Raw genomic sequence first — 24,867 nt, 5'->3', positions numbered from 1 at the left:
AGTCTGTTAGATAGTCCTCTGCCGATATGCGGCCTTGTTGGAGCACATGGGGAGCAGCCTCTGCAGTTGTAGTATGCTGGGGTTCCTCATACAACTGTGCCATGGCATCAAAGAATATGTTCAGGGTTGACAGGGATGCATTTTTTCTGTTCAAGCAAGTGATGGGCCCAAGACTGGGGTTCACCTTGCAGTAGGGAAATGACTTACCCCACCTTGGTAGCTTCAAGTGAGAAGGTTTGGGGCTGTAATGCAAAGTACAGTTCACAGGCACTACAAAATTTACTGCAATTGCCTGAAAATCTTTCTGGAGTCAGAACTCTAGGTTCTGGCGGTAACATCACCACAGCAGGAGAAATCCAGTAATCCAGTAATTACAGTTGGTGTATTGTGTCATCTGCACAATGTACACCTAAAGCTACTCCAATTGCTGGTGTTCTGCTAATTCTATCCGCAGGCAGCTGTAGCAATTACAGTCGGTGTAATGCGTCATCTGCACAGTTTGTACCTAAAGCTACCCCAATTGCTGGTGTTCTGCTGATCCTATACCGCAGGCAGCTCCAGTAATTACAGTTGGTGTATTGTGTCACCTGCTCAGTGTGCACCTAAAGCTACCCCAATTGCTGGTGTTCTCATAGTAATAATACTACAGGCAGGCAGTTGATTCTGCTAGGTTGGAAGGCTGGAAGGAGGAGTCTGAGGGCTTTAAATCCCTCCTCCTCCATCAGAGCCTTCGTCGGCTCATTTCTGGGTTGATGCACGTCACTTCCAGCCGCAGTTTGGTGTCGGTTCCTCTCCCGGGCACCATCGAGGGACCACTCGCTCATTCCCCCTGTCAGCCCCGGGGTTCTACCGGCCTGGGGGGGGCAGTCAGCCGCTTCTCCCGGCATCCATGCGGGGGGGCCATCCATCATTCCACCCTCCACCTCCTCATGCACTTCCGTGCGGCCCGCCCGCTTCTCCCAGCGCTCGTGCCGGGGGGGAGCGGGGGGGCCATCCATTATTCCTCCCTCCACCTACTCATGCCGTTCCGTGCGGCCCGCCCGCTTTTCCCGGCGCTCGTGCCGGGGGGGAGCGGGGGGCCGTCCATCACTCATATCGGGGGGGGCGTCTTTCATTCCTCCCTCCACGTCCTTACAGTTTCGATGGCGCCCGCCCGCTTCTCCCGGCGCTCGTGCCGGGGGGAAGGGGGGGCGTATTTCATTCCTCCCTCCACTTCCTTATGCACTTCCGTGCGGCCCGCCCGCTTCTCCCGGCGCTCGTGCCGGGGGAGCGGGGGGGCATCCATCTTACCTTCCTCCACCTCCTCATGCAGTTCCGTGTGGCCCGCCCGCTTCTCCTGGCACTCATGGGGGGGGCGGGGGGCCATCCATTCCATCCTCCACCTTTTCACTCAGCTCTTTCTGGCCAGCGTGCGGCCTGCCCATTTCTCCCGGCACTCATGGGGGGATTGGGGGGCGTCTGTCCTTCCAACCTCCACCTCACAGTCTCCCCACAGCCATTCCTGGCCAGCGTGCAGCAGCCCCTCTCTCCCGGAGCTCATGCGGGGGGGTCCGACTTTCTCCGCAAATTTCATATATATATTTAAATCTGCGATTTTCCTCATGGTGGGGGGGAGGGGGAGGTGATCGGCCACCGTCGGCTCCCCCTCTCCCCTCACATGTGCGGAGTGCCAGCTGATTCTCTTGGTGGGGGGTAGAGTGAGGTGATCGGCCGCCAACGGCTCCCCCTCTCCCCTCGCATGTGCCGTGCTCCCGCCGTTTCTCCCAGTGTGGGGGGGGTGGGCCGCCCGACAGCTCCTCTCTCCCCATGCACTTTGCCTGCCCCTGGGGGCCTCCGGCCGATTCTGGGGGGGAGGGGGGGATCAGCATCTGTCCCCACATCCATGCCGCACACCTGGTGGGGAGTCAGTGTTCTGTCCCCTCCTGCTCCTCTCCTCTGGCTCCACCAGGAGGGGGGGCGACGGTGCTCTGGGGGTGAACGGTCACTGACGCCTCTACTGCTGTGACAGAGGATGTCAGATCACCCACAGCTATTATTGCTACGACAGGTCTGCCAGGGTTGCTGCTGTCTTGTGAATCTTGCTTCTTTGGTCTATGTGTCGATCGCAGCCTCGTTCTGTCCAGGTTTTGGTCGTAAGCATTTTCTGTCCAGCATGATCTGTCAAAGCGTTTTCTGTTCTACATTTCGGTCAGTATTTTCGGTCACAGCGTTTCTGTCCAGCATTTTCTGTCATAGCGTTTTCTGTCCAGCGTTTTCTGTCATTGTGTTTCTGTCCAGCTTTCAGTCATAGCGTCACCCCACACCCACCGCTTGCCAGCCAGTTCACCTCCCGGGAACTCTGGCCATGCTCCATGGAGGGGATGCCCTCACGCTTCATCACGGCGTTCGGCCCCAGGTTTCTGTCTCTGCGTTCTTCCGTCGTTCGGGCCAGCATTTCTGTCTTATCGTTTGTCCAGCATTTCCGTCTTATCGTTCGGTCCAGCATTTCCGTCTTATCGTTCGGTCCAGCATTTCCGTCATATCGTTTGGTCTAGCATTTCCGTCATATCGTTCGGTCCAGCATTTCCGTCAGATCGTTCGGTCCAGTTTTTCTGTCATATCGTTCAGTCCAGCTTTCGTTCGGTCCAGCTTTTCTGTCATATTGTTCGGTCCAGCCTTTTCCGGCATAGCGTTCTGTCCTGCTTTTCCTTCATAGCATTTCTGTCATAGCGTTTCTGTCCGGCATTTCTGTCGTAGCGTTCTGTCCGGCATTTCTGTCGTAGCGTTCTGTCCGGCATTTCTGTCGTAGCGTTCTGTCCGGCATTTCTGTCGGATCCATACGGGCTGGGGTTCGTTTCATTTTGTTTGTCGTCCCATTTTCTCTCCCGTATAACACACGTCATACGATGCACGCTCATTTCTTTGCACTTGTATGTCTACCCACCACGGTTTGTGGGTACACTAGGCCGCAGGGTTGTTTGCTACCTGTCTGCTTTCTGTCATGGAGTTTTGTACGTAGCTTTACTGTTAGCCGGGGCTCATATCCTGGTCTGTCACGCCTACGGACCATACGGGCTGAGGTTTAGTTTTAATTGATTGCCATTCCGCAATCTTCTCGCCCCCATACCATAAGTCATACGTTGCTTGCTTTTCATCACACTTTGTATGTCTACCCACCACGGTCTGTGGGTACGCTAGCCCTGAGGGTTGTTTGCTATCTGTCTTTCTTGTTCTGTCATAGCTTTTCCATTCATAACTTATTGTCGTTCGTAGTGTATGTTAGCTGGGGGCTCACTTTCAGGGTCTGTCACGTCTACGGACCCTTACGGGCTGAGGTTTCGTTATTGACTGTCGTCCCACAATTTTCCCGCCCGTATACCGTACGTCATACGTTGCACGCTTATTTCTTCACTCTTGTAAGTCTACCCACCACGGTCTGTGGGTACACCAGCCCGGAGGGTTTGTTTGCTATCTGTCTCTGTTGTTCTGTCTGAGCTTTTCGTTCGTAATTTTCATGTCATAGCTTTATGTTCGTAGTATGTCTGTTAGCTAGGGCTCACATTCAGGGCCCGTCACGTCTACGGACCCATACGGTCTGAGGTTTCGTTTTTTAATTGATTGTCGTCCCACAATCTTCTCGCCCGTATACCATACGTCATACGTGCACGTTCACCATACCTTTACTACTACCCACCATGGTCTGTGGGTACCTCAGCCCTGAGTGTTCGTTTTTAATTACCTGTCTTGGCGCTGCAGGTTGCTCGGGCTCGCTCACTACATACACTAGGGTTGTGTCAGCATTAGGTTCACATTCACGCGCTGTTGGTCTTGTCATTTCTGCACTTACATCCTCATGCTTGTCAGGTACGTAGGGGTATTGTTGTTGTGTGTGTTGGTTGTCTGTTCTCTTTTCGCTTGTTGTGTTTCTCTGTTTGGGGCTTGGGGTGGGTTGCGGAGCAGGCCGGTGCACATGCATCCCTCCACCGTCACATGGGGGTTCAGTGCTTGGTAGCACCCCATGTTTAGGGGTGGGGCCATTCCAAACTCTTAGCTCAGTTTATCGCCAAGGTACCCCTTTCCCGGCCTCTGCTGGGGGGGGGCAGTGTTCAGGTAGTTATCCCCAACTCTGTTCAACCTCTTCCATCCTCCAGTGCGGTGCATGTTTCGTGCAGGATTCTTCAACCCAGTTCCTGCGGTTTCTCCATGCGCTCTTATTTGTTAGTCAGGATGGGGGGTTCATAGCCCGTTAGGCTTGCACTGAGGTTTCAGCTGCAGCTCCTGTTCTTCTCAGTGCGCCTTCAGATGATGTTGGTATTTTTTCACAGTGGCTTGTAGAACTGGGGGCAGTGTGGTCTCGGGCATCAATCTAGCCATGGTTCTTATCCAGATTGTGCAGTGGGCTTCTCACAAGGCGGGATGGTCTCATAGGTTCATGTTTATGGCTTTTGCTGGGTATTGCATCGGCAATTTGGCCTCTGTTGCCAATTCTATGAAGTATCTATCAGGTGACCAGTGTTCAGGACCTATACACTCCTGTCAATATGTCCATTTTTACGGCTTACCCTATCTATCCGTCAAGGGAGGGAAGTCAGGGTTGTTCTCTTTGGCACGGCTACCAGTTGCCGGCCAGGTTTAGGTGGTGTTTCAGACTTCCTGGGTCCTTCCCTTGGCAGTTCCCAGTTAGTGCTCTAGGTAGTTTCTCTCTTACCACTCACAATTTCCCCTTCATTGGTATAGATGGGTAAGCTAGGGGTTTGTGGTCATATTCCTGTACCTTAGCCTTGGTGTCGGGTAAGTAAGTTGGCCTTCTCTGCATCGTTCCTTGGGTCTGCACTTTCTCCATCCTCTCACTACAAACAGTTTGTTCTCACGTCCAGGTTACTTGCCAAACCAGGCTGGTATCCTAACCCCTTTCTGTTATTCATTGGGTTCCTGGGCAATCTTTTGTAGGTCCCGCAGGGGGTCCTTTCTTTACATCAGGTTCATGGGGCGCTGGAGATCCTCCATGTTAGCAGCGACATACGTAACCCCCCTTTTCTGTAGCCAGCTGGGCATTCGCATTTTCCGCACTAAACGGTTGTTGCGGGCCATCTTTGTAGCTTTCACAACACACCTACTTTGTGTCTTTTTGCCCTCTTTTAGGCATACTGTCGAGCCAGGCCAAGGCACACCTCAGGCCTTGGTAGTTAGGGTAATCGTATTTCCGAATGAAGACTCTGACTACAAGTTGGAAGGCTGGCCGCAGGCTAGCCTGAATTTGTAGGAGGAGTCTGAGGGCTTTAAATCCCTCCTCCTCCATCAGAGCCTTCGTCGGCTCATTTCTGGGTTCCCACCCACCCGTTCCCCCATTGCTTTCATCATTTCATTTACATTTAATACAACTTCATTCAGGGTATGCCCTCTTTTAGGCATACTGTCCAGCCAGGCCAAGGCACACCTCATGCCTTGGTAGTTAGGGTAATCGTATTTTCGAATGAAGACTCTGACTACAACTGCAGTATAATCAGTATACATGTCCCAGCTTTATGCAGCTACATCTCCCTGCAGGCCGTTAGTATGTCTGGAAAGCCAACAAGAAGAGGCAGACAGTCTTGAGCCAATAAAAGAGGGCAAGCAGGCTCTGTGTCTAGAGGCAACAGTGTTGGTTGTGGATGCGGTGCATCCTCATCAGCACGTGGCCATGGGACACTCTTGTCCTTATTTTCGGCAGCTGGACGTGTAGAGCCGCAACTTGCCGAAGACTTGGTAGAGTGGATGACCAAGCCCTCCTCATCCTCTCTCACCCAGACTCAGGGTACTGGCAAAGCTGCTGCCAATGCGGCCTCTTCCCTTGTTTCAATGGCATTAGTCACTCCTTCCCTAGCCCCACCATGTCCTCCTGAGGAGTCCCCCGAACTGTTTGAGCACAGTGTTGGGTACATGCTCCAGGAGGATGTGCAGCGTTTTTAAGGCTCTGATGATGATACCCAGCTAGAGGAAGGCAGTAGCGTGAGCCCAGAGAGAGGGGATGCCCAAGAAAGACAGCAATCTGGCAGTCATGTTCCAGCAGCTGCAGCATACTGCCAGGTTTGCTCCAGTGATGAGGAGGGAGGGGAAGATGAGGTCACTGACTCCACGTGGGTGCCTGATAGGAGAGAGGAGGAGGAGGCACATCTCCAATGAGGCAGGATGCCCTCCAGTGGCCAGCTTAAGGGCAGCACACCGACTGATTCACACCGCAGAGCTCCGACTGTGCAGGGCGCTGCCTCTGCGCGTTATTCCAAAAGTTCTTTGTGTGGGCCTTTTTTGAGACGAGTGCATCAGATCGCACCACTACTATTTGCAACATATGTCTCAAGCGTATCTCGCGTGGCCAAAACATCAGCCACTTGGGCACCACATGCTTGACCAGACATATGTCGTCCTGCCATGCAGTTCTTTGGCAAGCATACCTAAAAGACCCACACCAAAGATCAAAGTGGACCTCTCTTTGCTACTCATCAGCTGGGATCTTCAACCCCACTATACCTTCAGTCCTCTCTGAAATCTGCACTGAGAGGAATGAAGGTGTAGAATTAGGTGTGCCACAGCCAAGTACTTGTGGGCAATCTGCTAGCAGTACACCGATGTCCGATTGTACCAGGCAAATATCCCTGCCCCAGCTGCTGCACCGCCGAAAGAATTTCACTCCCAGCTATCCACATGCCCAGCATTTGAATGCTAGCTTGGCTAAATTGCTAGCACTTCAACTGCTGCTTTTTCGGTTGGTAGACTCTGCCCCCTTCCATGAGTTTGTGCAGTGTGCGGTTCCTCAGTGGCAGGTTCCCAAATGCCACTTTTTCTCATGGAAGGAGATTCCGGCTCTCTACCGGCATGTGGAAGGCAATGTCCATGCCTCGCTGGACAGGGCGGTCAGCGGTAAGGTGCATATTACCGCTGACTCATGGTCCAACAGGCATGGACAGGGACGTTGCCTATCTTTCACAGCACATTGGGTGACTCTTCTGGCAGCTGGGAAGGATGCAGGACAAGGTGCAGTATTGTTGGAGGTTGTTCCGCCACCACGCCTCCAAAATGCTACTACTGGTGATTGTGCCACACCTCTCTCCTCCACCCCCTCCTCTTCTTCTTCCTCCATAGCCTCTTCCTGTGCTTTGTCCTCGGAACCAGTGGTGCTTCGTAGGCGTTCAAGGGGCTACGCAAATAAGCAGGCAAAAAAGATGCCATGCTTGCGCTGGTGTGCTTGGGGGACAGGAGCCACACTGGGGTAGATCACGTCACGCCACGTCAACTTAAGCCAGGAATGGTGGTTTGCGACAATGGAACCAACCTCCTCTCCACCCTCCGACAGGGACAACTGACCCATGTGCCCTGTGTGGCTCACATCCTTAACTTGGTGGTGCTGCGGATCTTGAGCAGGTACTCAGGCTTACAGGATGTCCTGAGGCAGGCCAAGAAAGTCTGTGTGCATTTCTGCCTGTCATATAATGCCGATGCTCATCTGGCTGACCTCCAAAAGGAATTGAACTTGCCCAAGAACTGCCTAATCTGTGACATGCCCACCAGGTGTGTCAGAGAAGTTACCTGGTTGGTCATGGGGCTGGGCGTGCTGGTGTGCGGCGATGTGCGACGGTGCGTGCTGGTGCGTGTGTTCCTGTGCGCGCTGTGGTGTGCACCCCTGCGGGCCCTGGTGCGCGCCAGTGTGCGCCTGTGCGCGCTCCTGCTGGCGCCGGTGCGCGCTGTTGTGTGCACTCCTGGTGGCACTGGTGTGCGTGCTGGCGCTCGGGCGCGCGTGCGTGCGCATGTGGGTGCACGTGCGCTTATGCACGCGCGTGCACGGTGTCTGGCGCCAATCGGCCTATTTAGGTCTGCCGCATATTCCACTCAAGTGCTGCCTGATCATCAGCTCCCCCAGTCCCTGCTTCATTGCCTGTATCCGCGTTCCTGTATCCCCGATCTCCCGACGACCCGGCTTTCTCTTGGACACCCCTGATCTCCGCCTACACCTGACCTCGGCCTGTTCTGACCTTGCTCCTGCCTGTTCCTATTGTACCTTTGCTGCCCGCCTGTTGCCGAATCCTGCCTGTACCCGGTCCTGCCTGCTCAGCTCCTGCTCCGCACCCCAATTGCCTGTGTTTCTGCCTGCTCACCTGCTGCTTCGGAGTTTCTCCTGCTTCCAGCTCCTGGGCCCTCATCACAGGCTCTCATACCACTCCGCACTTCCAGCCACCTGTCTACTCTACCAGGGATTGTAAGTCAGACACATACGGGAGACCACCCTCTGCCCAAGCGGACTCGCCGGTCTGGTAAGTGGAAGCCTGACAGTATCAGGCAGCCATGACCGAGTCCGGGCAGGGGGCCTCCCCCATGGATGAACTATGCAGACATTTGGCTGGTCTGACTCAAGCCATAAAGAACCTCCAGGAAGGTTATTCAAGTTTGGAGGAACAAGTTCAAGCCTTATCCTCTTCATCTAATCCCCAAGGAACATCTTCAGCCGGCCTTTCACCCGCACCCTCCGTAGTGATGCTTCCTCCAGAGCCACGAGTACCTACGCCCGAGAGATTTACCGGAGATCGCAGCAAGTACCGTGCATTCCGCAATTCCTGCGAGCTTTATTTCGCACTGCAACCTCGGACATTCTCTCTTGAAGCAACTAAGGTGGGCTTTGTGATATCCCTGTTGTCCGGCGAGCCACAGACCTGGGCTCACCGCCTACTGGAGCAGAAATCTGGGTCAATGGATAGTCTTGATAACTTCTTCCTGGCGGTTTCCCAGCTATATGAGGACCCCCAATTGACTGCAACTGCAGAAGCCGCACTGCACTCTCTCCAACAAGGTCGCAGAGCGGCCAAGGACTATGCGGTTGAGTTCCGCCGCTGGAGTTCCGACACGGATTGGAACGACGCGCCCTGTGCCACCAATTCCGGATGGGACTATCTGACCCACTCAAGGATGAGTTGGCACGAGTGGGGATACCACAAACCTTGGATGAGCTTATCAATCTCTCGATCCAGATTGATCGTTGCTTAAGGGAGCGTCGGTTGGAGAGATCTTCCAGCCATTTCCGTCCCACTTGGATGCTCCCCAAGGTTCCAAGTTCTGCTGGTCAATTTCCTCCCACCTCTACTGCTCCAGCTCAAGAAGCTCCCGAACCAATGCAGCTTGGTTTGCTCTGGCCCTCGCTGACCCCTGAAGAAAAACAGCGCAGACGTACCCACAACCTGAGGTTGTTGTAGGGAAATTCAGCTTCTAGGACCACCCAGATAGGTTCAGGTAATGCAGGAAGACTTCCGTAGACCCCCAGGCCCGGAGATATCAATAAGTGAAACAGGAAACTGGTTTGCTATGTTCACTTGTAATACCTGTTTATTCAATACCAGATACCGGCTTATATGTTGTCTAGGGATAACAAGGGAGGAGTTTCTGAAGTGTTACACGTATACAGAAGAAATAGCTTCAGTCAATATTTTACTTATTAGCTGATGCCATGAGCCAAATTTTTACATCATCTTTACTACAAAATATATGTATTCTTGAACAGATGTCGTTATCTTATCTAAAACAAACGTAAGCCTGAGCTAAATCAAACTCCACAGTCTTTATATATATATGTCAAAATGACCTCGAGAACATTTCTATAGATAACACTAGAAACATGTGTGAGTTTCAACTTAAACTCATATCTGAATTCAAGAGTGGTCATGTAACACATAAAATCTAATACAAAATGGAGTCTATCTTGCTATCGTTCCTTACAGTTCCCCTCTTTGAGACATTTATATGACTCACTACCTTTCACAGTTATGTAATCTTTCTTCTATCATAATACATACTAAGATAAACTCTATTTGCAGCAGCAGGATCAGGGGTTCGGGATGCCTTAACAATTATGCACATTATAAGCTTATAACAGGCATATAGGAACAAAACAAAAAGAATAATCATAGTTATAGTTATGGCAGCACTTTTTAACCATGTAAGTATTCCTATTCCAGAACTTAGGTTTGCAAAAGGATCCCATGTCTTAGCAATGTTTCTAGCTTCATCTTGTAATTTGCTTACTTCTTTCCGGTGTTGTGCAATTATATCATAGTAATCCGGTACCTCAATACTTGTGTTATGAAACCAGGTACAACACTCATAATCTTCTGTGTTTTCACATATCCCTGTTAAAGCAGCACTCATGCTTTCTATGGCTAACTCGTGTAGTTCTAATTGTTTTCTAATTGCCCTAGTTTCTATATTTAAATTAGTAATATCCTCAGAATTCTTTTCCATTACTTCATCAATGATTCCAGTGTATTTATTCAACCTTTTCATGAAGTCTATTCCCCACCCAGTCCATGAGGGGAACCAAGCCCATGCCATATCTTTTTCAAGAAATAACTCCCTTTTATTGCGGTGTTTGAGGGGGTACCTAGGATGCATGCTTGCTTCAAGGAGGTGTCTTCCCTTGCTATCTCCTACTACACCCATGATGGGGACTAGGGCTGCGAGATAACACCATCCTTGGGGTTCAGTGGGGATCCAAGGGTGACAGATTTTTCCACAACAAATATAAATACTGTTCCCTAGAGCTAAAGATCGTTTGTTGAATATTGTCATCATTTCATCAGAAAGACTGGAAAAGGTTAAACTCGACAATAATTGTCCTACTGTGGAACCGGAACTGGAGCTAAGAAAGTTTATCAGAGTGGTGTTTAGGTCAGATTCTGAAGTGTGAAAGAAAGGACTTTCAATTGATGTCATTGAAAAGTTAATGTTAGCTTGTTGGCAAACTTCAGCTCCGTTTGTGGAGTTTCCCAACCTAAAACACCAGTCTGGGAAATGACTTCTACCAATAATCTGGAAAGTAAGGGTATTATTTGAAAGCATTCTTGTGACAGTTGTAAGAACGACAGGAGGAGTGCCATTAAGGAGAGGGGTGAAGTTTAGAGGTACGGCCATTAAGGGGATCCTAGCCGTGCTAGGATGGAGTTTACTACATATCCAACATTTTTCAAATCCAGACTTCTGGGCGTAGCTACATTTAAACTTCAATAATAACATTTTATCGGTAAAACTTTCTGAGTATTCATTTCTCTTGTGTCTGTCATGTGTGTTATTCATATTATTCTGTTGTAGAGTGTTAGAGGCTCCACAAATACTCTTTATGGGTCCCAAATCTTCAGGATGATAAATACAGTTAGTTATCAGCAAAGTTGGCAGGAACACAATCAGGGCAGCCCAGCATAAGAGGCACAAGGCCTTCCCAGAAGTCAGTGGTGAAATAAGCAAAGTCATCTTGTTCAGAGTCTTGACTATCTGCTTCACTTCTCTGTGCTTTATCTTTGTCTTTGCCTTGCTTCTTAGGCTCCTGGTTGACCTTCTTTACACGACTTGCATGAATCCAGGCCTGTTGTCCCTCTACCAGAATAGCTGTGCGGGTAACTGCGATCACTGTGGTTGGGGGTCCAAAGGGATACTCCTGTTTCTTGGTGCGTTTCAATTGCTGGACCACCACGGTGTCACCCACCTGAAAAGGGTGTGTAGGTTCCTGTGAAGAAGAAGGAGAGGTGCGAGCAACGTTCCTTTCAACTTGATCCAAAGTTTCAATAAGTTTTTTTACATATTCTTCCTGAATAAGATCTAGGTCCCCTCTTTCTATCATAAGTGGCTGTCTGGCCCATGGGGTGGGGAATGGCCTACCCATTAAGACTTCAAAAGGAGAGTATCCTGTCTTTTTAGAGGGTGTCATTCTTATCTCGGCTAGTACAGCTGGGAGGACCTTCTTCCAATTTGCATACGTACCTCCAGTGGCCTTCCTGATCTTATCCTTAATGGTTCTGTTCATCCTTTCCACTATACCTGAACTCTGGGGGTGGTAAGGAATATGAAATTTCCATTCTATTTTCAGTGTTTTTACCAGGTCTTGACAAACTTTGGCCACAAATGCAGGACCATTGTCAGAATTGATCTGTAGTGGGCAACCCCACCTTGGAATAATTTCTTGTATCAGAATCCTCACTACTGTTTGTGCATCTTCCTTTGTAGTTACAAATATCTCCAACCATCTCGAAAATACGTCCAAAATAACGAGCAAGAATTCTTGTCTTTTACCTAGTTTGGGCATGTGTGTGAAATCTATCTGCAGGTGAGTGAATGGTGTAGATGGATATATCAGATGTTCATGTTTTACTTTGTGAGGGTTCCTAGGGTTATTCCGAATGCATGTGATGCATCTGGAAACATATGCCTTTACAAGAGAGGGAAGACCTGGAATGTAAAAATCCTTATCCAAAAGTTCACATGTGACTTTCCACCCTCTGTGACCTATCCCATGGTATTGTGAAATAAAAATGGGTGCGCTGGCTACAGGGATACATGGTCTCCCCTCTTGGCAGACAAGGTCAGTTTCTGGGCTTGTCTGCACACCTATTGAGTTCCATTGCTGGATGTCTTGGTCTGTGGCATATGCTTGGAGATCACGCAATGTTTGATCCAAAAGAGGAATTTCTGGTGAGAGTAATGGCATTTGTGTGTTTGCAGGCTGTGTGAATGCTGCTTCTCTTGCTGCTTTGTCAACTAAGGCGTTGCCTTTGGCTATGGCATCCTGTTGCCCTGTATGTGCCCTACAGTGTAATATAGCTATGGACCTTGGCAATTGTATAGCTTCTAGCAAACTTGTGACAAGCGTGGAGTGTGAGATGGATTTACCATCTGCTGCTATGTAGCCCCGCCTTTTCCATATAACTCCAAAATCGTGTGCAACGCCGTAAGCGTACTTGGAGTCTGTGTAAATGTTGACATCCTGCCCTTCAAAAAGCTGACAAGCTCTAGTAAGAGCTATAAGTTCTGCAGCTTGTGCTGATTGGAATGGGACAGGGTTTGCTTCCAGTATTTTATCAGGCAGCTGAACAACAGCATACCCTGCATGGTATGTATTATCATTTGGTCTTGAACAAGACCCATCCACGAAGACATTCTGTGCTCCAAGGAGAGCAGTGGAAGACATGTCTGGTCTCGGGGATGTGTCTTGGTGGATGAGGTCCATGCATTCATGTTGAGGCACTACCTCATCTTCTTCACCTTTCAAGCCTAGCAAGGCATTTAGGATTGGAACTGGGCCAGAAGTGGGAGAGGCATATTTTATCTCAAGTTTTGGGTTAGAAAGTAAAATGACTTCATAACCGCTCAGCCTCTGGGCTGACATGTGCTGGGTATGGATGTTTTTTAGTAGGATGGATACATTGTGAGTGGTATGCAGTGTGGTGGCATGTCCTAGAGTGAATGATGTAGCCAATTCCACGACCATCGCACACGACGCAAGAGCTCTGAGACATGCGGGCATGCCCTGTACCGGCATAGGCACAACCTTTGAAAAAAACGCAATAGGGCGGAGTTTGCCCCCATGCTCCTGGGCCAGGACCCCCGCCATAGTTTTACAATTGTCCCTTGCAAACAAGTGAAACATTTTCCCATATTCAGGTAGTCCAAGTCCAGGAGCTGTGACCATTGCAGTTTTAAGATACACAAAAGCATTGTACATTTCATCATTCCATTTCACACAATCTGGCATGTCAGTACCTGTGGCTTGCCTCAGGAGATTATCATAGTAGGAACAATCAGGTATCCATTGGCGGCAGTAAGCAATCATACCAAGAAAGGATAGCATGTCCTTCTTAGTAAGTGGGCGGGGCAGACCCACAAGAGCCTCAGCTCTCTTGTGACTGATTTTCCTTTCTCCTTTGGAGAGGACAAAACCAAGGTATTCAACAGTTTCCTGACACCATTGTAGTTTTTTCTTAGAAACCTTGTGACCATTGTCTGCTAACCAATTTAACAGATCTAAACCATCATTTTTACATGCTTTCTGGCTTGGACTACACAACAACAAATCATCAACATATTGAAGTAGGACGGAACCATGGCGGGGTGCCCAGGACCGCAGGGTTGCTTGGAGGGCCACTGTATATACTACAGGGGAGTCTACATATCCCATTGGCATTCGACACCACGTCATTTGCCTTTTTCTGAAACTGAACGAGAAAATAGGTTGTGTCTCTTCGTCAACAGAAACTGAAAAAAATGCATTACAAAGGTCAATGACCGAAAAATACTCTGCATCGGATGGTATGGAGGTTAGGAGTGATGGCACGTCAGGCACTATGGGAGCAATGGGTACCACTAGGTTGTTTATAGCTCTGAGGTCTTGTACAAACCTGTAAGAGCCATCCGGCTTCTTTACTGGGTTAATGGGGGTGTTGTATGGTGAGAGTATCTCTTTAAGAATTCCTTGCTGCAGGAACCTTTCTACCATTGGAGCAACTCCTTCCTCTTTTTCTTTTGAAATGGGGTATTGTTTGTGATAAACCGGCTGTGCCCACGATTTTAAAGTTACCTTGTATGGGGTACAAGAAATAAGACCTACATCCAAGGAGCTTTTAGACCATACCGGATCATCTGGTGGAGGGAGATCACTATCCTCAGTGTAATATATTGGTATTACCTTGGAGTGTACGAAGACCCCTCCTTCAGTGGTCATTTTCAGTGTTATACCCAATCTTCCCATCAAATCTCTTCCCAAGAGGTTCACGGGACAGTTTGGTATAATCCTGAAACAATGATGCAAGACTGTTGCACCTTCCCCTTCACCATCACTTACTGGTAAAGGCGGTGTTTTGTATGTTTTGGTAAGTATCCCATTAATTCCCATAGAAGGTTCAGCAATTTTGGTCTCACCTCTGTAGTAGTCCTCACTGAGGGTGCTCCGAGTCGCTCCTGAATCGGTTAAAAACGGAACAGGCCTATATTTAACATATAAGGTCACAATTGGTTGCTCATTGTAAGAGTGTGAGATCAAGGGAAATGCTGGGATACTACCTTCTGGGCAGCTTCATTTCAGTTGCTGTTGATTCCACTGTATAGGGAATCGGGGACCCTGTTGTTTTGGGGCAACTTGATTCTGTTGGCTAGATTGGGGTCCCTGTGTATGCATTTGATCTTGATCTTGAGTATTCGGGTCATTCCATTCATAAGGACATTGATTTCTCCAGTGCCCCTCCTGTCCACAGTTAAAACAACATGTGCGTGACTGCTGGGGGGGTTTGGAAAAACCATGCCCTTTCCCTCTTATTTTTCCTCTTCCTCTGCCTCTACCTCTATTTCCACTGTCCCATTGTCCACCATTAACTTGGGGAGGCTGGGCTTGCACTCCACCCTGATAATGGGTACTCACTGCTTTCTCTTTTATTACATCGAAACACCCTGCTGCTTCTTTCTGTATTAAAGTTTCCTGAAATTGGTCAATCGTCTGAGTGGTCCATTCCGATATCATCTGTTTGACCACCAAGGCGAACTGGGGTTTTAGATTATTCATATAAGTTTGAATGAACAAAGCTCCCACATCAGTAGTTGTAGCTAATCCAGCTTCTGTTGTCCAATTTTCATGAAACCTTTTCCAGAACGCAACTACAGTCTCTCCTGACTTTTGTTTGCATGCTATGGCAGTAGGGAGGGAACTTTTGTTTTTAAATACTCTCATCATTTCAGTCTCTAATTCCGTCCACATGGTGTTCCTACCTGGTACTGTGTTTAACCCATATGTTCCCGCATTTCTAGTGTCAATAGTGTTTATAGTTGCAACATTTGCCCAGTTCCAGGAACTGGTGTGTCCTATGATGCCATCAATGATAAGACGCATATCTTCCTGTGTGTAATTTCTACCCTTACAGGCCTTTTTTTAAGTAAGTTAAAGTACCTCCTGCAGAGGCGGTGGGTTTGGGGCAATGTTTTACTAACCTGTCAATGTCCTCAATGTCCATTGCCTTTTTCAATATTTCATTTCCAATGGTCATGAAAGGCGCTTGGAGATTAGGGTTACAATATACAGCTCCACTCTTTGTTTTAGGGGGACTGAATATTCTATCCCTATCAGCGTTTTCCTGTTCTTCCTCCTGCTCTTGGCCAGGTGGTGAAACTACCTCTCCTATAGCTCCCTGATCTTCTGGTTCAGCTACCTGGACTTGGGCTCCCGCTTCTCTCCTCTGTGGGTGCTGTCTATCTTGTTGTGGAGCAGGAACGATCTGCTGTTGTGGTTGTGGAGCGGGAGGGACCTGCCGTTGTCTGGTTGCATAATGTCCAGCCAGAAGATCAATATCTTCCTTTGCTAAACTTGGATAGACATGTACATATGCGGGTGGAGGATGACTGACTATTGGCAGGGATGGGGCTGTTGGGGCAGGAAAAACTCTCTTTTTATCGGCTTCTTCTCTATGTTTCTGGTCATAATCTTCCTTACTTAGACATTTGGTGGGCTTTTTCTGTTTCTTATTTTCCCTCTCAAACCAATATGGGGCGTATTTTAACCAGTTCTCCCCTCCCTTTTCCATATAATCCATATCCCATTGGGGATCCCCAGGGTACCAAGGGAAAGTTCTCTTATCTCCTAAACACAATCCTTTAATCATATCCATATGAAAATTATCATTGTTACCATTCCGGGAAAAGGGGTCTACACTGTGCATGGTTTCGGTCCATCCCGCTAAATTTGAAACCCATGGGACTATAAATTCATAATTCGTACCACAAACTCTGGCTACAAAATCTTTACATGTTTCTCCTGGGTTGGGAAGAGGGGGAGGATCTTCTTTACCTTGTTTCTGACCCATATTGACAGTGGGAGCCGACTGTTTTACCACGCAGCCTTCTGACCCACACAACAGATAATCTTATAGTTTTTAAGCAATAGAAAGAATAAGCAAAAGATTTTGGGGTCACCGGAGTCTATTTCCTCATTAACCTTCTCATATTTCTTCCCAAAAGAAATGTATCTATATATGTGTATGCAGTACTGCTTATCTTTGTGGATTTCCCAAAAACCCTCCAATATTAACCTCTGGCATGATCCTATCCCCTACTAATTTACGGGTCTAGAAAAACATTAAATCAGAGCTGGGGTAAGGAATATTTTGTCAATAAAGACAAATTAAAAACTTACCCTTAAGCTGATGTTTGCTTAATGTTTTCTAATCCCGGACGAGCCCCCAGTTGTAGGGAAATTCAGCTTCTAGGACCACCCAGATAGGTTCAGGTAATGCAGGAAGACTTCCGTAGACCCCCAGGCCCGGAGATATCAATAAGTGAAACAGGAAACTGGTTTGCTATGTTCACTTGTAATACCTGTTTATTCAATACCAGATACCGGCTTATATGTTGTCTAGGGATAACAAGGGAGGAGTTTCTGAAGTGTTACACGTATACAGAAGAAATAGCTTCAGTCAATATTTTACTTATTAGCTGATGCCATGAGCCAAATTTTTACATCATCTTTACTACAAAATATATGTATTCTTGAACAGATGTCGTTATCTTATCTAAAACAAACGTAAGCCTGAGCTAAATCAAACTCCACAGTCTTTATATATATATGTCAAAATGACCTCGAGAACATTTCTATAGATAACACTAGAAACATGTGTGAGTTTCAACTTAAACTCATATCTGAATTCAAGAGTGGTCATGTAACACATAAAATCTAATACAAAATGGAGTCTATCTTGCTATCGTTCCTTACAGTTGTCAGGGCCTGCCCCAACAAGACACGTAAGTGTGTAACCACTTCTTCCATGTGTGCATCTGTTCTGCATAAACCCAGTTCTCACCTTGCTCTTCTCATCACATTACAGCTTCCAGGAGGGAATATTCCAGTGTCAGCTATCATTGACTCCGGAGCATGCAGCTGTTTTATCAATCAGACCTTCGCTGCCAACCATCATATCCCGCTTCAACCCAAGGCCCAGGGGCTTGCTGTACACCTTGCAGATGGCTCTGCCCTTAGTTCCGGTCCAATCACACAAGAGACCGTCCCTTTGTTGGATACTATGAGCACCTGTCACCAGGAGCATCTACGTCTGGATGCCATCTCTTCCCCCCTTTTTCCCATCATCCTGGGAATGCCTTGGCTGCAGACCCACAATCCCAGCATAAACTGGACCACAGGAGAAGTCAAATTCCTTTTGGAGTATTGCCAGCAACACTGCTTAGGCTGACCATCCGATGATCCCTCTCAACTTCTCTGTTTGGATGTTGATCCAGAACTACGTCAGTCCATCCCCGAACCTTATAGAGACTTTCTAGACGTATTCAGCAAGAGAGGAGCAGAGACACTTCCCCCTCACAGGCCTTATGACTGCCCTATAGAACTGTTACCAGGCACCGAAGTTCCTTTCGGGAGAATTTTCCCACTAACGGAGCAGGAGCTAGATACGCTGAAAGACTATATCGATGAAAACCTGAAAAAGGGGTTTATCCATCCTTCCACCTCCCCAGCCGGTGCTGGTATTTTCTTTGTCGAAAAAAAAGACCATTCCCTGCGTCCTTGCATCGACTATCGGGAGTTGAACAAGATAACTATTAAAAACCGTTATCCCTTACCCCTAGTACCCGAATTATTTCAAAGGCTTGGGACCGCAGTCATCTTCACCAAATTAGATCTTCGCGGAGCTTACAATTTAATCCGTATCCGAGAAGGAGATGAGTGGAAGACGGCTTTCCATGTCATGCCCTTCGGATTGTGTAACGCCCCTGCAACCTTTCAACATTTTGTCAACAACATTTTTCGTGACTACCTGGACTTATATGTAATCGTGTACCTGAACAATATCCTAACCTTCTCCTCGTCATTAGATGATCACCGTAGACACGTCCGTAATGTTTTAACCCGACTCAGGATACACGGGCTTTATGCAAAACTCTAAAAATGTGAGTTTGAACTCCAGTCTATCCAATTCTTGGGCTTGGTCATATCGGTCGAGGGCATCAAAATGGATCCCCAAAGGGTGTCTGCCATCCTGGACTGGCCTGCGCCTGTGGATAAGAAGGGGGTACAGCGCTTCATTGGCTTCTCTAACTTTTACCGGAAGTTCATCAGAGGCTTTTCTGCAATTATTGCCCCCATTACCGAACTGACCAGGCAGGGTACCCAATTCTCTTGGACCCCCAAGGCCCAGGCGGCCTTTGAAAAACTTAAGGCGTTGTTTACTTCAGCCACTATTCTGAAACATCCAGATCCAGCTATGCCCTTCGTCCTTGAGGTTGATGCTTCAGAAATCGCTGTTGGGGCAGTGCTCTCTCAGCGGCAGGGTGCCAAGGCCCTCCTCTATCTGGTAGCGTTGATGAAGTCACGGCCGATCACAGATGGTCACCCCCCACTGTGCACGGCGCATGCGCGCGATCGTGAGCGCGCTACTCGTGCATGTCGGTGGCGGCGTGTTCCCCGGGAACACTGCTCGTCACCGACGCTGGTAAACAGCCATTGGCCGGCTGTTTACCCACGTGATCGGCTTTGATCCTTTCACAGCCGATCACTAAAATGTAAACAAACCGCGGTAACGAAATGTTACCGGGTTCTTCTCCTCACACACCGATCATGTGTGAGGAGGAGATTGCGGTAACATCTCGTTACCGCCTATAGTGTACACCAATCATACTGATTGCGCCCCCCCAATAAAGAGGACCTGTCACCACCCCTCATAGTACCTGTCAATCACAGTCCATCAGAGTACCTGTCACAGTCCATCAGAGTATTTGAGTACCTGACACAGGCCATCAGAGTACCCGAGTACCTGTCACAGTCCATCAGAAGACCCGAGTACCTGTCACGGTCCATCAGAGTACCCGAGTACCTGTCACGGCTCATCAGAGTACCCGAGTACCTGTCACAGCCCATCAGAGTACCCGAGTACCTGTCACGGTCCATCAGGGTACCCAGGTACATGTCACGGTCCATCAGGGTACCCGAGTACCTGTCACGGTCCATCAGGGTACCCGAGTACCTGTCACGGTCCATCAGAGTACCCGAGTACCCGTCACAGTTCATCTGAGTACCCGAGTACCTGTCACAGTTCATCTGAGTACCTGTCCCAGTCCATCTGAGTACCCGTCACAGTTCATCTGAGTACCTGTAACAGTTCATCTTAGTACCCGAGTACCTGTCACAGTCCATATGAGTACCCAAATACCTGTCACCAGGCCATCAGAGTACCTGAGTACCTGTCACCAGGCCATCAGAGTACCCGAGTACCTGTCATCAGGCCATCAGAGTACCCGAGTACCTGTCACCAGGCCATCAGAGTACCCGAGTAACTATTTCCAGCCCATCAGAGTACCCGAGTGCCTATTTGCAGCCCATGTCTGATAGAATATATACGTTGGGGTGTTTGCTTTCCAAAATGGGGTCATTTTGTGGGTAATTTCACTGTCCTGGTGGTCCAGGTGTGATGGGTAGGAATGAAATGAGATGTGTCATTTATGGTTCGGTTCGCACCAGAACTTTCGAACGGACCCCAAATTCGTACGAACTTTAGAACCCCATTGAAGTCTATGGGACTCGAACATTCGAAATTAAAAGTGCTAATTTTAACGGCTAATATGCAAGATACTGTCCTAAAAAGGGTTTGGGGACCTGGCTCCTGCCCCAGGGGACATGGGTCAATGCCTAAAATGTTTTTAAAAATGGCCGTTTTGGCGGGAGCACTGATTTTAATGACGATTAAAGTGAAAAAAAAAAGTGAAATATTCCTTTAAATATCGTGCATGGGGGGTGTCTGTAGTATGCCTGTGAAGTGCCACGTGTTTCCCGTGTTTAGAACAGTCCCTGCACAAAATGACATTAAACGGAAATAACATCATTTAAAACTGCTTGCGGTTTTAATGTTATATCTGGTTCCTGCAATATGGTTGAAAATCATTGAGAAAAATGGCATGGGTAGCCCTCCCTTCCCATTACCAGCCCCTTTGGGTCTTGTACGCATATTAAGGGGAACCCCGTACCCATATTAAAAAAAGGAAATGCGTGTGGCCCCCAGGCCCTATATACTCAGAACAGCAGTATACAGGCAGTGCAAACAAGACAGGGACTGTGTAGGTTTGTTGTGTTAAGTTGAATCTGTTTGTAATTTTCAACTGGTACATTTTTAAAGTGTAGCTCCAGTAAAAAAAAATATTTTTAAGCTTTTTGGAAAACATAGGGAAGGGTTATCACCCCTGTATAATTTGTTTTGTCGTACATCTTTTTTCATCTCACTTGCTGTTGTCTCCTTCCGTTTGCAAGTAGGAGATGTTTGTAAGTTGGATGTTTGAAAGTAGGGGCCTGCCCTATATGCTCTGCAGAAATGGCGGAACAAGGTGTTGGTTTTGCCACAACATTGTAAGCCCTCAAAGTGACTCTTGGGGGGCGCTGGAGCACCCTGCTGTGAACGATTATATCAAGAATTGTAATTACATGCCATTGTTGAACAGTGGTAGAAAAATTGACCTTTGGTGGTTGAGGTGGTGGTGCCACAACACTATAAGTCCTCACAGTTACTCTGGGTGGGCAGAGGAACGGGCCCTCCTGTGAAATATTATATCAAGAATTGTAATTACATGTCCCTGTTAAACAGGGGCAGAAAAATTGGGCCTTAGGCACTGGTGCTGGTGCCACGACACTGCAACCTCTGCCATATACTCTAGTTTTATTGCAGGAATTAGCCCTGCTGCAAAGCATTGCATCAAAAATTGTAATTAAATGCCCCTGTTAAACGGGCAGAAAAATTGGGCTGATGGCATCACCCAGAACCAGAAATGTTCTTCCAACATATCAGCAGGGGAGGAAGAGGATAGACAATCAACATAACAGGACAGTCACTCAGCATCAGCATAGGTAGTCTTGAAGGGATGTGATATTAAAAAAATATTTTTTTCGGTTACATCAGCTTCAGGTGCTTGGTAGCTGTGGGTGATCCAAGACTGATTCATCTTGATGAAGGTCAGTCGATCAACTGATTCGGTGGACAGGCGCACCCTGTGATCGGTAACAAAGCCACCAGCAGCACTGAAGGTGCGTTCCGAAAGAACGCTGGATGCAGGACAGGCCAGTAGCTCAATTGCATACTGTGCAAGCTCTGGCCAGTGATCCATCCTCAAGACCCAGTAAGCTAGAGGATTCTCGGTGGGAAAGGTGTCCAAGTCTGACCTTGCCCCTAGGTATTCCTGCACCATGTAAATCAGACGCTGGCGATGGTTGCTGGAACCGATCATACCTTGGGGCTGCGGACTAAAAAATTGTCTGAAAGCATCAGTCAGACGGCCACCTTCTCCACCGCTCCTTCTGACCGATGCCTCAGCAACACGTTGTCCAGGACAAGGAGTTTGTAACCTCCCAGTCTCTGGGAACTAATTGCACAGACCTTTCTGCAAGGCCTCCCGGAGATGTCTCATCCTCTGCTCCCTCTGCGATGGCAAGTTAAGGTTGGCAACCTTACCCTTGTACCGTGGATCAAGGAGAGTGGCCAGTCAGTAATGGTCCCTCTCCTTGATCCGAAGAATACGAGGATCCTTCTGCAGGCTTTGCAGGATCAGGGAGGCCATGCAGTGTAGGTTAGCTGAGGCATTTGGTCCGGAGTCCTCTGGGTCACTAAGGACAACATGATCCGCAGCTACCTCCTCCCAGCCACGTACAAGTCCACGGGTTTCTTGGGACTGTAAATCATCCCTACAAGACTGCTGCTGCTGCTGAGTGCCAGCCTCCACCTCCATGCTGACACAATCATCCTCCTCCTCCTCTTCCTCATCCTCTTCCTGTGTGATGGGTGGCACAGCAGGAACACTGTCTGGATAAAGGGGGCCTTGAGAGGCAAGGAAGTCCTCCTCTTCCTGCCTCTGTTCTGCCTCAAGTGCCCTGTCCATTATTCCACGCAGCGTATGCTCCAAGAGGTGGACAAGAGGTACAGTGTCACTGATGCATGCACTGTCACTGCTCACCATCCTTGTGGCCTCCTCAAATGGTGACAGGACAGTGCATGCATCCCTGATCATGCTCCAATGGCGTGGTGAGAAAAAACCAAGCTCCCCTGACCCTGTCCTGGTGCCGTAGTCGCACAGGTACTCATTGATGGCCCTTTGCTGCGTGTGCAGCCGCTGCAGCATGGCCAACGTTGAGTTCCATCTGGTGGGCATGTCACATATAAGGCGGTTCTTGGGCAGGTTCAACTCCTTTTGGAGCTCAGCCAGCCGAGCACAGGCATTAAATGATCGGCGGAAATGCACACAGACTTTCCTGGTCTGCTTCAGGACCGCTGCTTCAGGACCTGCCCAAGAACCGCTGCACCACCAGGTTAAGGACGTGAGCTACACAGGGCACATGGGTCAGTTGTCCCTGTCGGAGGGCGGAGAGGAGGTTGGTGCCATTGCCGCAAACCACCATTCCTGGCTTAAGCTGGCGTGGCGTCAACCACCTCTCGGCCTGCCCCTGCAGAGCTGACAAAACATCCGCCCCAGTGTGGCTCCTGTCCCCCAAACAAACCAGCGCAAGCACGGCATGGCATCGTTTTGCCTGCGTACTTGCGTAGTCCCTGGAACGCCTACGGAGCACCGCTGGTTCTGAGGACAGAGCACTGGATGAGGCCATGGAGGAAGAAGAAGAGGAGGGGGTGGAGGAGAGAGGTATGTCACAACCAATAGTAGCATTTTGGAGGCGTGGTGGCGGAACAACCTCCAACACTACTGCACCTTGTCCTGCATCCTTCCCAGCTGCCAGAAGAGTGACCCAATGGGCCTTGAAAGACAGGTAACGTCCCTGTCCATGCCTGCTGGACCATGAGTCAGCGGTAATATGCACCTTACCGCTGACCGCCCTGTCCAGCGAGGCAAGGACTTTGCCTTCCACATGCCGGTAGAGAGCCGAAATCGCCTTCCGTGAGAAAAAGTGGCGTTTGGGGACCTGCCACTGAGGAATCGCACATTGTACAAACTCACGGAAGGGGGCCGAGTCTACCAACTGAAAAGGCAGCAGTTGAAGTGCTAGCAATTTAGCCAAGCTAGCATTCAACTGCTGAGCATGTGGATGGCTGGGAGTGAACTTCTTTCGCCGGTCCAGCAGCTGGGGCAGGGACATTTGCCTGCTATAATCGGACGTGGGTGTACTGCTAGCAGAGTGCCCGGAAGCACTTGGCTGTGACACACCTATTTCTACACCTTCATTCCTCTCAGAGCAGGTTTCAGAGAGGACTGAAGGTCTAGTGGGGTTGGAGATGCCAGCTGATGAGGAGCAAGGAGAGGTCCGCTTTGTTCTTTGCTGTGGGTCTTTGAGGTACGCTTGCCAACGAGCTGCATGGCAGGTCAACATATGTCTGGTCAAGCATGTGGTGCCCAAGCGGCTGATGTTTTGGCCACACGAGATACGCTTGAGACATATGTTGCAAATAGCAGTGGTGCGATCTGATGCACTCGTCTCAAAAAAGGCCCACACCAAAGAACTTTTAGAATAACGCGCAGAGGCAGCGCCCTGCACAGGCGGAGCTCTGCGGTGTGATTCAGTCGGTGTGCTGCCCCTAAGCTGGCCCCCGGAGGGCATCCTGCCTCGTTGGACATGTGCCTCCTCCTCCTCCTCCTCTCTCCTACCAGGCACCCACGTGGAGTCAGTGCCCTCATCATCCCCTCCCTCTTCATCGCTGTAGCAAACCTGGCAGTATGCTGCAGCTTGTGGAACATGACTGCCAGATTGCTGTCCTTCTTGAGCATCCCCTCCCTCTGCATTCACGCTACTGCCTTCCTCTAGCTGAGTGTCATCATCAGAGCCTACAAAACACTGGGCATCCTCCTGGAGCATGTACCCAACACTGTGCTCAAAGAGTTCAGGAGACTCCTCAGGAGGACGTGGTGGGTCTAGGGAAGGAGTCACTGATGATGACATTGAAAGGAGGGAAGACGATGCATTGGCAGCTGCTTTGCTAGTACCCTGAGACTGGGTGAGAGAGGATGAGGAGGATGAAGAGGGCTTGGTCATTCACTCTACCAGGTCGTTGGCATGTTGCGGCTCAACATGTCCAGCTGCCGAAAAGAAGGACAAGCGTGTCCCATGGCCATGTGCTGATGACAATGCACCGC

The 24,867-nt window shown here is 49.0% G+C and overlaps 1 protein-coding gene across 1 annotated transcript; it reads right to left on the bottom strand.

Annotated features, from left to right (window-relative positions):
* Positions 1-9,412: 9,412 nt before the first annotated feature.
* On the bottom strand, positions 9,413-18,059 carry LOC143928169 (uncharacterized). Its single transcript, XM_077452869.1, has 2 exons — positions 14,342-18,059; positions 9,413-12,537 (listed from the first exon to the last, which is right to left on the bottom strand). The coding sequence occupies exon 1, from the start codon at positions 16,608-16,610 to the stop codon at positions 15,669-15,671; it is 942 nt and encodes a 313-aa protein (XP_077308995.1). The 5' UTR covers positions 16,611-18,059; the 3' UTR covers positions 9,413-12,537; positions 14,342-15,668.
* Positions 18,060-24,867: the final 6,808 nt, after the last annotated feature.

This window comes from Lithobates pipiens, unplaced genomic scaffold (assembly GCF_037356315.1).
Source record: "Lithobates pipiens isolate NorthernLeopardFrog02 unplaced genomic scaffold, aLitPip1_a1.2 Scaffold_23, whole genome shotgun sequence".
Lineage (NCBI taxonomy): Eukaryota > Metazoa > Chordata > Amphibia > Anura > Ranidae > Lithobates > Lithobates pipiens.
Note: the sequence above shows the minus strand (reverse complement) of the source record. Positions and strands in the feature narration are given on the sequence as shown.